Source organism: Epargyreus clarus, unplaced genomic scaffold, assembly GCF_041222505.1.
Source record: "Epargyreus clarus isolate Ecla_fem2 unplaced genomic scaffold, WU_Ecla_fem_2.2 ptg000026l, whole genome shotgun sequence".
Lineage (NCBI taxonomy): Eukaryota > Metazoa > Arthropoda > Insecta > Lepidoptera > Hesperiidae > Epargyreus > Epargyreus clarus.
In genome coordinates this window covers 17,667,016-17,685,716 of record NW_027332233.1, presented here as the reverse complement: position 1 = coordinate 17,685,716, position 18,701 = coordinate 17,667,016, and the positions used below count along the sequence as shown (strand labels likewise).

Genomic DNA, 18,701 nt, shown 5'->3' with positions numbered 1-18,701 from the left:
ATTTTGCTTTTTGTATTAGGTACTTATGTTTTATCGTTATATGTATGCATGAGTGTTTTTATATAGACATTTTATAGATAAAGCAAACGAGCGTAAAGTCCACCTGATGGACCATGGTTTTTTTATAATATAAGAGTTGCAGACGAGCACGCAGTCCACCTGATGGTAAGTGGCTACTGCCGCCCATGTACATCTGTAATCAACCCCAGATAGGAGTAGATATTCCTACCTGAGGTCGGCCACAGATGCGCCGCTACCCCTGAAGACTAAGCTGGAACGCCTCGGAAAAGTCTTTCTCCCTTACCACACCCTTCAAACCGGAACACAGCAGCGCCTAACACTGCTGTTATTAGGTAGAAATTAAGGAGCTCGACGGAGCAACGCGCTAAGAGGACTCTGGTTGCCTTCCTTTGGAGATCTCGGAGTCCTCTACGCAGCGCCGAAGACGGCCACCAGGGCGGTTTTAGTGCGGTAAGAATCCCACATAACCTCGTGTCACTCCCACGGCATAGGGTACCTTTTGGTACACAGTAAAGGTAACATAAAGATTTCCCTAATAAACAAAAAAAGTAAAGGATACAACGCATTTCAACTTTGTCCTCAAGGGTAACAACCCTTCTGTAGTCGATCTCGGTGGTGTCTCCTGAGTTGAACTACAAAGGATTCTGCCTACTTTAAGCCTCATAATACTGAGTGATAACGCTTCATAGTACGTGTCTTTTTCCTTATTTTAATAAAAAAAAAACAGAACAGATCGCCTTCCGCTATGAGGCAGAAGTAGGTCAAATCTTCAAGCTAACGGCTGAATATCAATCGAAACCCGACTATGAATGAATATGTAAATGAAGATTTTAATATTTCACTAAAAAAAATCAATATTCAGCATTGTAGACAATTTGTTTAATATTCGTTTGTGGACATAAGAATCCTTTGACATAAAACCGAGACAGAATAAAATTAAACAAGTTTTCTTCATTCCTTCGTCTACTACTCGTATTACTGTCCCATTGTTGAGTCCCACTGTCCCGGGTTTAAGGCGAGAGTTCATGCTGGCCTAATGCACGTTGAAAGACTTCATATTCACACACCTTTCAGAACATTTTTTCAAAGAATTCTCAGGCGTGTATGTTTTTTAGTAATACACACATAACTTAGAAGTCAGAGGCGCGTGTCCGAAATTCGAACCTCTGAAATTCTGCTTAAGAGATCAAGTTTCAAACCACTACTTACAAGTAGTACATTTTAATCATTATTATCTTCAAAATGTCGTACACAATAACGTTCGTATCCGGGTACTTTGAATGAATGCACATAAACTACATTGCAGAAATATGCGTCTGCCCCATGACAAGTGGCTTGCAGGAAGAAATCACAGTTTAAAATGCATGCAGCGATCTCATTCATATGCAGAAAATGGCGTGGCTTTCCGCGATTTGTGGTGGCGCTTGACTGGAGCATGCTGGGAATATATTGCTTTATATTATGGCCTTACATTGAAATAGAACTTGGAAACGGTAGCGAACGTAAGAAAATTGGAGTGTTAAGGTTTCGTACTTTTAGTTATATAATTATCTGATAAGAATCGTGATAATATGGTAATTCGGGTATGTGGTATCTACTGGGTATGTGGGAGTTTGAATCCTACAGTGAGAAATGAAAAAAGTATTGTGGTCATCATTGCATTCAAATATAAGTTTAAAACTTAAATTAAAACTGAATTTTTAAGGGAAATGGCGCTTTATCCTTACGTGACGATCTCTACCATCTCTACCATTCGATTCCGGCAGCCGCATAATGGATCTTCGATCCAGAAACATTGTTGTTTGACTGTCGTGTATTCCTATTTCTGTAGTTTCAAAGTTTGATTGATAGAACAGTTAAATTTCATCTGGCGACCGTCTGGTGCACGGTAACAGTGAGGTCATGTTATGGAAATTTTGGTGGAAGCTGCAAGTTTCACATCCACATGTGCTGCCGGTTAATAAAATATCGGATTTATCGCCATTTTATGCCTCAATTCGCAATAACATGTTTATTTTGGGTTTAATTGGCTCATTGCGGAATCGAATGCTCTTGACCACTTTATGGATTATTTACGTGTACATTATATATGTGGTTTATTTCACCAATTTATATTTAGTTTTATCTCCGCTTCCTAATGGCTACTGATGTGGATTGCTTGAAATTTACATGATGTGATTTTCCGGGAATCAATTTTTAGGCAATAAAGTCTAGTAAATCTTACGTACGGATGGAAATTTTCTGTCTGTCGCCGCCCGCCCTTGATCCAATCCTTATGTTTAACGTTAATTCTATTTCTTTGAACTTACTAGCAATAAGTAAGTAGTAATTATTATTATAAACACTTTTAATTTCTTACTTCTGGGTAACAAATAAGCATGCAGTCCACCTGAGGCTATGCATACCTGATATCTATGAGAATGGCCACAGATGCAATACTACCCCTAACGATGAAACTTGAAAGCCTTGGATAAGTATGTATCAAACTTAAACCTAAAATATACTGTGGAAATTCAGATAACGGAATGGAATAAATATGGGTGTCCTTACTTTCCATAAATTCCAATACTGTAATTACGTTCTAAATTTTTTTATTCCGTTTCTTCGACATTTAGCATCTAGAATTTGGCATCTAAGTTACGAGCAAGCAGATTTGGTACTTGAGTAGTAGCACAATGCAACCCTTCTGTTTGGTATTGGTTGATCCGATCACGTCTTGACACAACCTAGAATAGAAGCCTTATCCTATTAAGCTTGAATCACAGTCTCAAATGAAAGTTATCTGAGAAGAATACGAAAAAGCTTGTTATTTATAATGTGTGTTTTATAAAGCTCATCAATGCCTACCATTCCAAAAAAGATAATAGCTTTACTAGCAAACAGATAAAAAATCAACGGGTTGCACTCCGGGAGTGCCGGCAGAAGTGAAAACTTTCGAAACCTAAACCTGAATAATAAAATATAATAAATACAAAATAAAACTGACACCCATTAACATATTTTTTTTGCTGACACCGGATGACATCTTGACTTTTGCAGATTGCTTTGCCGTCTTACGAATTTTCGATCAGGCCGCGTGTCCTGACGCGAGTTTAACATTTTTTTCTCATCAAAAAAAGTACACGACGCCGCTAAAAAAGTTTTTACTACAAATATTCCTAGCTGTTTTGTCTAAATTAATGACGATAAATTATATTGCGTTATTTAAGCATCTTACGCGTTAACTTTAACCGCAATTGCGCACTGATTTGCTATTTTAGAGCGCTAAAACGTGTTAAATATAATAATCGTGTAATCAGTAGTGTTGCCAAACGAGAAATGTAGCGTCGCATCAATCAGAGTAGATCAGAGGAAACTGAGTGCTCTTTACGAGTTATTTGGGCCGCCGTTAGATACATTATAATGTCAACCAATTAGCTTAATACGCACTTTCTACGTATATTATAATGTGGAAGTAGCATACGAGCATGGCGTCCTCCTGATGGTAAGTGGCTAATGCCACCGAAGGACATCTGTAATCAACCCCAGATAGGATTAGATATTTCTACCTGAGGTCGGCCACAGATGCGGTGCTACCTCTAAGAACTAATCTGGAACGCCTCGGAAAAGTATGTTTCCTTTACCACACCCTTTACCAAATTTGACAGCAATCGCGCGCTCATTTGCTATTTTAGAGCGCTAAAACGTGTTCAATATAATAATCGCGTACTCAGAAGTGTTGCCAAACGAGAAATGTAGCGTCGCATCAATCAGAGTAGATCAGAGGAAACTGAGTGCTCTTTACGAGTTATTTGGGCCGCCATTAGATACATTTTAATGTCAACCAATTAATTGCGTTAATATGTACTTACCTACTACATATAAATTCAAATGTGTAGATGACTTGAAATACTTAAAATAAAGTATTTTTTGGATGGTTATGATGATGGACTACATTTTATCGTTAGTTCGATATACTTGTGGGAGGGCCATTTTGTAATTTTATCTTGATCTAAAAACTTTAAAGAAATGAAATGTTATTTCCTAATATAGTGGTATTAAGGTATGACGTAATATAGTGGTATACACTGTTTTACAGTTTTCTAACTTATTTTATATTTTTATAAAACTATAATCTACCTGAAAATAGAACAGAAGCTCTGAAGAATTCCTAGAATTGGTACTATCTATTTCCGGTACGCCCTGAGGATCAAACTGAAACGCAAAACGCTAACTGTAACCTGAATCCTGCAAACCTGTAGGATCGAATTAAAAACAATAAGTATGATGACACTGATGGTAGGTCAATCCATCAAGTTAAGATTCTTACCTAAGGTCACCCCCTTCTCGTTAGCACTAAGTCGGAAAGCCTTGGATAAATTATTTTACGACACCTGGGAAACTATAACACATCAGTCCTTAACACTGATGTTATAAAGCAGAATTATTTATATGGCTATGGCAGTATGTATGGTTCGGTGGTGCCTCCGTCGAACCACAAAGGGTTCTACCACCTTCCTTAACTCTTGTCTTTCACCTATTACTTTCTTATAATCACAAAAAAGAGTAAAAGAGAAAATAAATTTCCCCTTATTCCTCTTATAAAGTGTTTTCTAGAACCCTGTACAGATTTAAGTCAAAAAATAGAATCCTAGCATGAATGTTTAAACGCTTAACTACTTTACGTGAACTTTGCGTTTGACGTTGAAATCTGGGCTTTTCCACTCTCCACTGCCTTTTTGTACTTAGAGCCTTTATACGGCAGAGCTTTTAAAAGATTACCGCTAATATTATACTCGTAGCTGGATGGTTGCTACTTAGAACTATATTGTTCTATTTTCTGATATCGGATTTCACTTTACGCAATATATGGATACCTTTATAATCCTAAAATGTATGTAGGACTGCAGTCTCCATAGGAGTTATATAAAATACACAAGAATACAATTATAAGGATACCGTCTTTTGCTATTTGTATAAAAAACTCTAAAAAAGCAATCTATCATTGATGTGTTCTGATTTAATTTAAAAGCATATAAAATGTTTTACTTATATTGTAGGTACTTATACCAAAGTAGGCAGCAGTATTGTTACCAAGTTCAAGTAGAAGTCTTTGTTTGATTTCGTGACTAGTGATTGTCTATTTTGGCATTAGCTCCATAACATTAAAAGGGATCTAATTGTATATATCGATGTTGTATACTTCTCTTATATATCCCGATTTTACTGAAGTGCTGTAGCTATCAGCCAGAACTGTATTAAATAATTAATTTACTAAGTTTACAGCTTAATTTATTTGTTATATCTAATACTTAATAATAAAGTAATAGCTAAAAATAAATTTACATATTACGTAACAGATACAATTTCTAAATTCTCGTATGTGTGTACGTGTATTTGAGTATGGTTTCATGTGTATGTGAGTGCGTTTAACTCTACTTCAATAAATATATTTTCACCTAGAGAAGCGAGGTGCCAAATATGATAATCGTTTAACCCATTTCGCGGCCCGGAAATTAGTTACCCCTGGAGTTTAGAAGGTGAAGGATGCTTACCGCTTGCGGCTACTGATTTTCAACAACAACTTTGCCAAAATATTATGATGGGTTTACCGACGGGTATTAATAGAGCCGGGTAAATTGAGGGTATAAAGAGAAACAAAAGTTAAATTGAGAGTAAAGAAAACAAGTTTGAAAACAATACTTTACTATTTAATATAAATAAATATTAAAACAGGTGTACCTCAGGGCTCCATCCTAGGTCCGTTTCTATTTTTAGTTTTATCTTCTAGATTTATCTGAGGTTCGAATTTATTTGTAATAACGACTTTAAATTCGGAAGCCTTGACACGTGGAACTTGGCGAACTTATATACTTTTCCTGTAATCTTATATTCTACCCATGTTCTTACAAATAAATATATTTGAGTTTGAGTTGTTTTGTTTGCTGATAACACTTCATTGGTGTTTACAGTAAAACGACAATCACAGGATACGAACGTCTTTAATGAAACTCTTTGCTTGATTCAGAACTGGTTTAATGCAAATAACCTAAATTCTAATAAAACTAAATGTATTTAATTTATGCTACCAAATGTAAGGAGTAGGAGAATGGTGCGACTGCAATTTGTCAATGAAACTGTTTTCTTGGGGTTTCTTCCATTGATCGTTTCTTCCGTTGATTCTAAACTCCAGTGGGGTCCCCCCATCTCTGCTTTGTCCAGCAGACTTAGTACTGCAGCTTTTGCAGTCAGAAGAATTAGACAGACACACAGACATTCCCACTACCAGGCTTGTCTATTTCAGTTACTTTCAGAGCATTATTTCTTATGGCATTCTACTGCGGGGTAGTGCTGCTGACATATACTCTATATTTACTATTCAAACAAGAGCAATAAGGTCAAAATACAGTCTGCGGCGTGGTGAGTCCCTGAGAGAACTATTTCCCACTATTAATATATTGAAAATATTATGTATGTAAGAAAACACATTGATATGTTTGAAAAAAATAGTAACCACCATAACTTTAATACTAGAAATAGAAATAAATTCCTAAACACATTTTATGTAATGTGGCTAGATCGTTCATGGGTAACTGTATTCGCTACTACAATAAAATACCCGACCACATTTTGAATCTCACAGAAAAAAGTTCAAACATGTCGTTAAACAAACGCTATGTAAAAAATCATACCATAAACTAAATAATTATTTGACTGACAAAACGGTGTGGTCTGATGTACCAGGTTAAATTTGACATTGTAAAAACATTTTTTTAAAGATGTGTGTATGGAGTTTCTTACGCCGCTTCTCCTCCACAACGAAACACCTTGTGAAGTGGTGATAGTTGTATTGTCATTCAAAAAGTGCTCTGTAAAGAATCTATTATGATAAAAATATGATTTGGTTTGATTTAAAGAAATATCTACCTAAAGATATCCACTTATAGAAATATTCAAGCTACAAGAATAACCAAAAGGGCATGGTATAATAGTTTTTTTGTTACTAACTATTAATAAATATTCTGAGATTATCTGAATGTGATTTTTATAAAATGCATTCTATAAATAGCCTTATAACAAAATTACAAGTCTTCCAAGATAAACAACCCTCTAAAAACATGTTGTTGAGCCATCGAAAATTAAATTTGATATAAACGATTTCCTGTTTGAACCTCACTGTTTACCCTCACAAATAAGGCTGCGCACACATCACAGACACTTAGATTTGAAATCGTCATTTTTAAAATGAAAACTTTTATAGCGACGTTGTGCACTTTTTCTGTTGGGCAAAAAATGTTAAACTCGCGTCAGGATACGTGGCCTGATCGAAAATTCGTAAGATGGCAAAACAAACTGCAAAAGTTAAGATGTCATCAGGTGTCACCGTAGAAAAAATATGTCAATGGGTGTCAGTTTCGTTTTTTACTTATTATATTTTGTAATTCAGGTTAGGTTTCAAAAGTTTTTATTTTACTACAATCCGTTGATATTTTTTTTGCAAAACTGTAAGCATCGAAAAAATATCTTTTAATAACGACGATAGCAGACTTCCTGCTTATACTTTTAACTTCTCTATCACATCGGTCATTAGTGTTTTGGTGACGCATGTTTTACCGACTGCATTTATGTGAATCGCGTTTATCGCGGTCAGCATCAATAATTGGCTGTGATCGGCGTTCAAAGGGTTCTGAAAAGCAGCAAAATCGTACCCTTGTTGGGAACTTTAGGAGGAGAACACGACGGTGGTTAACAACAGCGCCGCTGGGATCCAATATGATTATAGAAAATTGGCGAGTAACCTGCACATACTCGAGGGGAGAGTAATACTAGTTTCTCGTAAGGTAATTGACGAGCGTCTGATAACAAATTTTCACTTAAATTTCTGCATGCTAGACAGATTTATTCATCTATCGAACAGTTTTGTGCTGATTTTACGATGTAAGCCGACATATTTACACATGAGTTGATCATCAGGAGTGGCAACACGTCTGTAGGCTTCAGGTGAAACCTCTGTTCTCTTCTTATGAAGTTGGTTACACATATCTATAGCAGGTAGGTAGCGGTAGCAGTGATTAATTATCATCACGGCAAAATGAAAAGCAGTAATAACATAAATTGTTCCAACTTTCTTATTTCTGCCTAATAACAGCAGTGTTAGGCGCTGCTGCGGTTTGAAGGGTGTGGTAAGGGAGACAGACTTTTCCGAGGCGTTCCAGCTTAATCCTCAGGGGTAGCGGCGCATCTGTGGCCGACCTCAGGTAAGAATATCTAAACCTATCTGGGGTTGATTACAGATGTCCATGAGCGGCAGTAGCCATTTACAATCAGGTGGTACTGTATGCTCGTCTGCTACTCCAATATTATAAAAAAAAACTTAGTCCTTAAGGGAAGTGAAACATCTGTTCCTTGTATTTTGTATCATCAGCATCATGTATCTTATATCCTTGTATCATCTGTAGGATTAATAATTTATATAGAGAATGTAAGGTATATGAAATATTTGATATTACGTTCGTTAATAAGTGACAATTTACAAAGTAATTTTAGACGGCTGATTTAAACTTACAACTAGCTTTACAGCCGTTTGATTACTAGATAGGCAGCCATTAGTAAGTTTAAAAGTTTTAATTGGTCTTGAAATCTATTCGGCGCAAGCTACAGAGTGATATTTTGGAAAACGGAATAGGGTTATAATTTTGGAAATTGAATATCATTATAAAGTCTTTGCGGTACTGCTAGTCTTCTTGAGGAATTATGAATTTGAAACATTTATGAAATTAAAGTTGTATGAGATTTAAACTCCAGACTCTCAACATGGAAACTAAAAGTCATACCACTGCCGTTCCTTATTTAATTTCTCATCCTAATCTGAAACGGGATATTAAAATTGAAAAGTCATTCGAAAGCATGAAATCCCTATCTTGTAGGTATCGATTCAACGGAATCCAAGGTCTACCAATTATTAGTGTTGTGTAGTTCGTTCTCGAACTACATCAGAAGAGCGCTCGCACAGACGAGCTACGCGAACTAGATCCCCGATTCCCCGCTCCATAGTTCGTTATCTCCTAACTGAAGTAGTGAAAAAATGGCGGTAACCGAACTAATGTTGTAACTAATTAGTTCACCTGTTCTTAAGTTTTCCCTACTTTTCGATACGCAGCTGGGAGCAGATGAACTAAAAGAGCGAACTAGTTCGTTTAGGAGCCGCGAACTAGATTGAGCGATCCCAGTTACGAACTACGAGTATTACGCCCAAGACTACCAATTGTTGTTTAAACATAACAATCGGAACACACTTTTTCGAATTAAATACAGATTAGATTTAATTCGTAAATTGTCACTTATTACTAGTACTGCCATCGTTGGTAAAATACCATTAAGGTAGATACTGTTAAAATTACCCGTCACAAACCTTTCTGAAGTTTATACGTAAAAGCTTTCAATACTTCACGAACAACGCCTACACAGTTCCAACACTCGCTGTCAAACTTACAGAACAAAGAAACAATTTGAAACTACTATTAAATTTAACTTCGACGGTAATAGTTACATGGTATTTTAATTAGTTTCTCACATCGATATAACTTTCAACGTTTTGGTTTCTAATTCACCCATCATCATTGATTTTCATTTTCTATAATATATGTTTTTCATATTCTTCCTCCTTCGTTCAATTTCATGAATGCAATAAAATTGTATATAAAAGAATAAAAAGGATATTAAATGATAATACATTGAAGATTAAAAAATAAATCTATGTATATGTATATACAAATCAATTTCTGTTCGTTAGTCTCGCTAAAACTCGAGTATCGCTGGACTGCTTTGGCCAATTTTGGTTTTAAAATATAAGTGGAAGTCCAGGGAAGGTTTAAAAGTTGAGTAAATATGAAATATATTTCATATATAGGTTCTAGGGCGGTACGAAGTTTGCCGGGTCAACAAGTAACAAATAAATTCATGATGTCTCTACGGAGTTTTCGGTTCAAATCTAGGAAAATCTGTAAATTTTCAAGTCCTTATATTTCAGACATTAGTGTGTCTAGGACTTTTCCTTAGGGAGCTGTTACCCAAAACTTTTGGAAGGTTCATTTACAAATTTGAAACTTTCGTGTTTCTAGAATGTGAGATGTCTGCGGTAAATTGGTAAATCCTTAATGAAGTTTTAGTTGACGATCGACATACCACTATATTGCACCATTTATTCTTCTTAAAATGTTGGTGTACCTACGCCCAGTTGCGTGGTCATATGTGCTTGCCTAGCATAGCATTTAAAGAATTACACATAAACTTCAATTTATAAATATATTCTGAGATTTGAACTGAACAGGGTATACTGATATACTCAAACTTAAGAAATTTATCTTTTGCTCTGCTCTACAAAGATATGATTTCGTAAAAGTCACGAAATGAGTTTTATATTGGGTGAAGCGACGAGGCAGAGTTAGTCAATAGTATAAGGAACCAATAACTTTATTTGTGAGCAAAACATCTCGAAAATTAATCATAGTTCATTACAAAAAAGAAAAATGTTTGGCGCGACCTCCATGAAAAGGTCTTTCAGTCGCTATACCAGAATCTGAATGAATATCAATCCACTTTCTCGAAGGCACTTGTTGATAAATGTACCGTATTTATTGAATGTATACTTGTATGTATGCATTATATTGCGGTCCTGTGTATTGAGGTCAATGTCGGGCTTAATAAATGGCTTAATTAAGGAGCCCCGTAATACACTGGAGGTTTCACGGCCTCTGTTTCTGGAAAACAATGACAGTCCTTCTATTTATCATGTATGTATAATGTATATATACTAAGTAAGTAAATGCATTAGCTTTACAGTATATCATTAAACTCCAAGCAGCCTACTCCTAAATCTAGGTGTCTGGAGGTCCCCTTACATAGGGGGATTTAACAATAACTTTCTGGGCATATAGATGATTGCAGTGAATGGAAGATGTTTCTGTCCATTCCTTGGAAAATAAAAGAGAAGCGCTATTTAGAGTCCGACAGTACGGAATACACTAAACTTAATTATAATTTACTCACTAACATCCTACCAATAAGATTTTTTGTTATGAGAGACCTATTCTAACAAAAGTTAACTAAACTAAACTTCTAACTAAAGCATAACCCCTAAACTTCTGTCCAAGGTTTCAGCCCTATCTAAAGTTAGCTTGACCCCGAAACCCTCCGGTTGAGTTTGTCAGTGTGTTTGGCAAACACTAAAACTTTAGTAAACAACATAAGCACGGGTGTTGTATATTGAACAAACGCACACCTACATAAGTTTGGGTACTTCATTGTATATTAGTGTATAGAGCAGGAATATCAGATACTTGTTTTCGTCTTATATATGCCGTGATTGATGAAATTACATACACTTGTATGGAAGTTTCGAGGCACAGTACCATATCGCGATCCTGTATCAATTAACATGAAGTAAAGAAATACCATCTGCGCAGAAACGAGAAACACAATGTAAATAAAACGATATAGATTCATTTCAATAAAAAATGTCTAAAGCATTGGTATTTCGCCGGCCGAATCCATCTAAAGACTAAAATAAAGAAACAGCTAATTGAGTTATCACGTAGGATTGCAGCAGTGATAGCCTAGACATTAAGAAACTCGGCCTCTCGATCGATGGTTTCGAGGTTCAAATCCCAGGCACACACCTCCAATTTTTCAAAATGACGTGCGTGTCAAAGGTATGTGAAGTTCACCAATACGGACTTGGTCGGCGCGGTGGACTATGGCCAAATACTTCTCATTCTGAGACCCGTGCCCAGCAGTGGGACAGTAATGGGTTGATGATGATGTAGGATTTTAAGTTAATTTGGTTAACATTGGAAAGTGGTAGAGCCAGGGTTCCACCGGAGGATACCTCTACCACACCTATTTTAAGAATGAAGAAAATTGAGTTTCGGTAGAAGCCTTTTCTGAGAAGAAGTTCCGGTGTATGACGACTACTCTTAGTCCTCAAGTGTGGCAACGAATCAATGATAGGCTTTAACTAGAATCTATTGTATATGGAGTTGAATACAGATGACTATGGACAGCATCTTGGTACCATGGAGTACCATGTATACCATACATATTATAGCAATGGTAACATCTTGATGATTAGATGGCCTACTTGCTCGATTCCTTCTCATCTTATAAAAGTAAACATCGTTCGTAGGTATACATAGTTACGAAACATAAATTCTTTGTTCACTTTCAACGTCGATAAAGATTCAAATGAAAACCTAAAGCGCCGTGATGAAAGTAAATTGCAGATTTTTTCTAAGAAATGTATATTTTACCTGGAAATTAATCACGCTACCAAAAACTCGTCTAAAACATCGTGGGCGCCTCGTGATTAATTAAATATCTAGGCTTTCTTTTGAAACAAATATTTGGGATAAGGGAGGTATCGTACAAGCGACTGAAAGCTAATAGTCGTGCCACAGCCTGAGCTGGTGACCGTCGCTGATTGTCGCTGTCATTGTCGCTGACTGTCGGTAGCAGTCTCTCACGACAAGTGGCGACAGTGGGTGACAGCTGCCGGTACCACAGTCACCAACGCTATATCACGACCATCGGTGGTAATAGTCAAAGGCCGCCGGCGACTGATGCCAACTGACGCTGCACGTCGTAAGCGACTGTCGCACGAGCTTGACGACGTTCACCGAAGAAAGCTGTCGCTCATGTATTAGAGCCCTAAGGTATTATGACCTAACAAGGCGCTCGTTTAAATAAAAATACTTGCCGGTTTAATCTAAAAATAGCTGTTATTTCTAATAAATATCTCTTCGTAACACTTCGTTCTTGTGTAAACACTGAAATAATAACCGGTAGAGATATGATAGAGTTACGTATATATAGTCGTCATAAATTATGAAAAAAACTTTCCTACTGCTGCGTAGAAGGTAAGTACCCGGTTTGTTTTCAGTCCCATACACATGAAAAACCATAAACATCTTACAAATATGTATATAATATTCATAAAATACAAATATAAGTAAATAAAATAATGTCAAATGTAATGTAAACAACATAATGTATATGCGGTCTTCTTCTTTCTTTTTCGTCGTTTCTTCATTTCTGAAGGTCGTGCTCGTTCTGGTAAGCCTCTGTGGATGATCTGACGAGCTGCTTCCATGCTACCCTGTCTTCCGCTTGTCTGAGAGCAGTTGTAACTGGAAGTCTCATTATTTCTTTTATAGAATCCGACCATCGGCTAGGTGATCGGCCTCTAGGTCTTCTTCCATCTACCTTGCCCACCACAACCAGCTTTTCAAGGTTGTCTTGCTGTCTTCGTGCTATGTGGCCAAAGTAGGTCAGAATGCGTTGGTAGCATAGCGTGGATAACCTGGTTTTAATTTTAAGCTGTTGGAGAATCGACTTGTTGGTTCTTTTAGCCGTCCACGGTATTCGTAACATTCTCCTCCAGCACCACATTTCGAAGGCATCGATCTTCCTTCTGTCTATAGCTCGGATCGTCCAGGACTCAGATGCGTATAAGAACACCGAGAAGACCAAAGTCCGTACAATTCTTATTTTGGTGGCATTGGACACATTTCTGCTCCTCCAGATCTTTGTGAGCTTACTCATTGCATCTTTGGCCATTTGAGTTCGTCGGCGTATCTCCTTTTCACATCCTCCCTGGTTGCTGATCATGGATCCAAGGTAGACAAACTCCTTTACCGTCTGCAGGTTTGATAAAAGGCCAGTCTGTGAAAGCTGCCCAGCTCTATCGACGAACATGACTTTGGTCTTCGCCCTGTTAATCGACAGCCCCACCAGCTTGCTCTCGATCTCCACTTTCCGAAACAAATCGGCCATCTCATCCTCTGATGCCGCAAATAGTGCGGTGTCATCTGCATATCTCAGGTTGCTGATCTTTTTGCCACCAATTGTGATGCCTCCATCCCAGCCATCCAATGCTCTTCTCATGATGTACTCTCCGTAGATGTTAAAAAGGAGAGGAGATAGAATACATCCCTGGCGCACTCCTTTTTCTGGTTTCAGGGGTCCCGAGATCACATCATTAATCCTGATCATCGATTCACCATCTTCGTACAGGCTTGCGATCAATGCTGTCAGATGTGTGGGAACTCCCATTTCCTGCAGGATGCGCCATAGGCAGTCCCATCGTACACAATCAAAAGCCTTTGTGTAATCAATGAAACAGATAAGCATCGGCACGTTGAACTCTCGACTCTTCTCTATCATCTGTCGCACATTCACTATTTGCTCTCTTGTGCCGCGACCTTTGACAAAGCCAGCTTGTTCACATGGTATTTGCCATTGCAGATAAGATTGCAGTCGCCCATTGATTACATGAAGCATTACCTTGCTGGCGTGAGATATGAGAGCCACTGTTCGGTAATTTGCACACGATTTTGTAGATCCCTTCTTATGTATCGGAACTAATACGGACTGTTTCCAATCCGTTGGCCATTTGCCTGTACGCCACACTTGGTTACACAAATCTACCAGAAGTTTCTCACCTATATCACCGAGGCATTTTAGCTCTTCAGCGAATATTGTGTCGACGCCGGCTGATTTGTTGTTCCTAAGTTTCCTTAAAGCATTTTGTACCTCGGATTTCAATATATCAGGTTCCAAGTGGTTCTGCTCGATCAATATATTTGCGCGTTCCCAGCTCCTGTTGTCAGCGTATAAACCTTCGCAGTAAGATCTCCACCTCTCAGTAACCAGATCTATCTCCGATATAAGGTTCCCATCTGCGTCATCAATGGTCCAGGTTTTTGGCCTTACGTCCCGGATGATATTTTTCACTTTTAAAAACAAGTCCCTTGTGTGCAGGTGTTGTGCGTGATTCTCAATATCCTGACAGATGGAGTTCAGGTATTGATTATAGTCTCTTCGACACAAGCGTTGTATTCGAGCTGAAAGCAGTTTGTAATCTTCGTGTACGGCGTCAGTGTTGCCTGCAAGTAGTGCCTTTCTTTCTTTTATGGCCTTCCATGTTTCTTCTGTGATCCATGCATTCCTCGGTGTGTCCGAGTTTACAGTCCGTATTTCGTTTCGTGCTGAGAGAATTAGGTCTTTGACTGCTGTCCAGTTCGTGTCTATGTTATCGTTAAGATTCAGAGAAATCTCAGCTATCTTTCTCTCAAAGCACTCTCTAAAACTAGGCAGGTCTCTTGGGTTCGGCCTTCTCTGAGGCCTTATAATTGTTCTGTGACACCGTTTCAGTTTTACAATCATTTCTGCCATCAAGAGTTTGTGGTCACTTCCGCAATCAGCTCCCGGGTATGTTTTGGTGTTGCGAATACAGGATCTCCATCGCTTATCAATTGCAATGTAGTCGATTTGGTTTCTACATCGGTCACCGGGCATTATCCAAGTATATAGCCTCCTTGGGTGGTTTTCGAAGCATGTATTCATGATCGTGAGGGAGTTCTCAGTGCAGAATTGAAGCCACATCTCACCTCTGTCATTTCTCTCTCCTAAACCAAATTTTCCCACTACATCTCTTAAGTGGTCATCGAAACTTGTAGACCCAACCTTAGCATTTAAGTCACCCATCAGCACCGTTATTTCTCTCTTAGGAAAGCTTTTAAGTGTATCTTCGAGGTTTTGGTAGAACACGTCAATTTCATTTTCTGTCGATGCGGCTGTTGGTGCATATACTACTATTAGGTTCATGCGACATGGCATATGCGGTCTTATTAGTATGAAAATGAAATAATGGTATGTGATAAGATCAATGCATATCTTAAATAAGAAACCCTTTAGATTTATCCCTATGAGCACTTTAAAAAAAGTCTGTAAAATTTTCGCCTACTGTTACATTTTTCGTTTGACTCTAAAATAAAATATTAGGTTCAAATTCGATAACCAATTTACCCCGTCGGCAAAGCAGTCGATAATCGACAAAATGGCGTCCTCAATAATCGTTTTACACACATTTAATACAATAAAGTCCGTGTTGAGTAAGCTATAAAAACAATTTGAGACAAACATTAATAATTGTAATCGCTTTGTTTGTACGCAACCCATATTTAGTAAACAAAATGTTTGTTCAAACAATATGGCGCGCGGAGATAGGCTAATTCACGTTTGTTCCTTTATAACGGTTTAATTACTGCCATGGACATCAGAAGCAGTAGAGGCTCTGTTGTTTTGTTTTGTAACTCTTGTATAATTACTTACCTTCTACGAATTGCTGTAGCAATAACTATGTAATCATTTCATACAAATATAAGATGTCCATAATTTCAAAATAAGTTCGTTATATATGTACTGATTTCATCTTTAGATGTCCAAACGTAACTTAAATTTGTTCCTATCAGTCTTCTCAGACTACTCTAGAAACAGTTAAATAGTAATTAGTTTAAAGAATTTCGAGGAGGATTAGTTTTTATGGTGCTCTACTAAATTTTACAGATGTCGTGGGCGTGTTACCATTAAAAAATTACAGTAAAAATTAACATTACATTTTATAAGATAAACTTGTAGTGCATGCGGCTTCAACTGCGTTTTAGAAAATAACATGACATACATATAACGGAAAATTTGTACCGTCATTGGATTCGATTGCACAACAACTTTGCTAAAGATCATCACACGATCAAATGCAAAGTTCACGATTCAATAAAGGACATACAGATGCGCAATTTTATATATATATATATATATAATTAGATAATTCATAATTATGTGCTTAGCTACAACGCGTCTGTATTTCAGTTTCTCAGCGAACGACGAGAAATATGAAAAATTAATGTATAGTTTCATGATACACTTTGTACGATACGCCGGCCTTGGCCTCCGGGTGATGTTGGCCTTTACAGCATAATCTCGAATATTTCGTGACTGAAATTTGGATTACGTGAAACAAATATAGTACAAATTATTTTTACTTAGCAAGCAGAATTATAATCTAAACATGATTACAACATGACCCTGGATTAGTGCACAAACACAGATTCGAACCTAAGATTAAATTTATTTAAAATCACATTTTAATAGCTTTAACAAGCTTAAAACTTTCAGCACTCTACGTTTTAAATGAGAAAAAAACCAATTTGCTAAAATTCAAATATATTCAGATCCCTTTGATCCATTTCTTTATTTTCTGTTGTTCGGTTTCATTATAAATTTGAATTTAATTAATATTTATTTTTCGATCATATAAAATGTTGGACGTCAATTTATATTTAAATTTAAATGTGTTTATGTACCCATATTGGTTATTGCATACAAACATTTTGTTAAACATAAGAAGTTAATTACAGATGTCTATAGATTGATCCAAAATAATGTCCCAAAATATGTCTTGTCCGTAAAGACCCTTTTACTATCAGGTGAACTCCATGCTATGTTAGTACTTCAGACATGTAAAGAAAAAAATCCATCAACACTATAGCGTTGGTGTCTCTGATGTCAATTCTTAAAGTAGAGTTCAAAAACGAACAATTTAATCATTTCATCGATCGAGTTAAGCATTACTTATACCTATATTGTCCCATTCAAGCAGGAATTTACATGAATTTACATTAACTGTGAGTGTAGAAAGCGTTTAATTGATGAATCCCAAGGAGAATGTCTAGAATCGTCGTAATTAAAATCAATTTACCGGGTCACCAGGTGATTTATGATCAGTTGGAATTAATTACGAGAATTAGGTGATTTCCGACATGTCAATCTAAGGCTTTGTGTAAATTTCAGTACAGATGTCACAGCCTTATTACATGTCATCTATCTCCAACTGGCAATATCTCAATATCTACGACATTACAAGGAAATGTGATACTCGTATACAATAATTAAATATTGTAATCTAAAATTTACTAGAGATGTTACGTACCTACTGTCACTGTTCCGCAGGTAGTAGAACCCTTTGTGGTTCGACTCTGGGGGCACCACATCCACATCTATTTCTGCTTCATAACAGCAGTGTAAGCGCTGCTGTGTTCTGGTTTGAAGGGTGTGGTAAGGGAGACATACTTTTCCGACGCTTTCCAAAGCTGGAAACTACTACTACTACTAACCAGTCCTCAGGGGTAGCGGCGCATCTGTGGACGACCTCAAGTAGGAATATCTAATCCTATCTTTAGATTACAGATGTCCATTGGCGGCAATAGGCACTTACAATCAGGTGGATTGCAAACTCGTCTACTACTCCTACATAAAAAACAACTATAGTAACGATTCTATAAAAAAATAAGAAATGTGTTCTTCTGGTCTAATAATAAATAGTAATTGTTTGATTAACATTGAAATCAGAATAAACATAATTCGATCCTATTGTTTTAAATTTGGTCTTGGTAATTTGGTAATTAGTAACAATGTTTCTATTTCGTTGTAGTACCTTATCTCTAAACGAACATTAAGGTTTCTTAAACTATGTTAATATGTAGTCAACAATTACTACTTTCCATTCAGTTATCACTCTGCTATCGCTAGGTTTAGGTAATAAAACCGTAGAGTATATTAGTTGCTATATTTTCATTATTATTACTTTTAATATGTCTGCCTGCGTTCAATGTGTTAAGACATAGGTACAACATTGTAGTGACAATGTTGTATGATAAGAGAGACACATGATCGATATATCTGATAACACGAGAGTTTTGATGTTCAGACGAGGTTTATGTTTATCTCGAGAACATGTGAATCTGTGTAAATCGTTGGTTAAAATATGAAGAATTTATATTTACTGTTGGTATGCTGGTTAGGGG

At 36.9% G+C, this 18,701-nt stretch overlaps 1 protein-coding gene across 1 annotated transcript; it reads right to left on the bottom strand.

Moving 5' to 3' along the window:
• Nucleotides 1-14,336: 14,336 nt before the first annotated feature.
• LOC140753093 (uncharacterized) lies at nt 14,337-15,675 on the bottom strand. The gene is made up of 2 exons (XM_073087470.1): nt 14,499-15,675; nt 14,337-14,344 (listed from the first exon to the last, which is right to left on the bottom strand). The coding sequence occupies exons 1-2, from the start codon at nt 15,673-15,675 to the stop codon at nt 14,337-14,339; spliced, it is 1,185 nt and encodes a 394-aa protein (XP_072943571.1).
• Nucleotides 15,676-18,701: the final 3,026 nt, after the last annotated feature.

Excerpts from the sequence above, each read along its gene's own strand:
- LOC140753093 (XM_073087470.1), bottom strand. The coding sequence starts at position 15,675 with ATGCCATGTCGCATGAACCTAATAGTAGTATATGCACCAACAGCCGCA.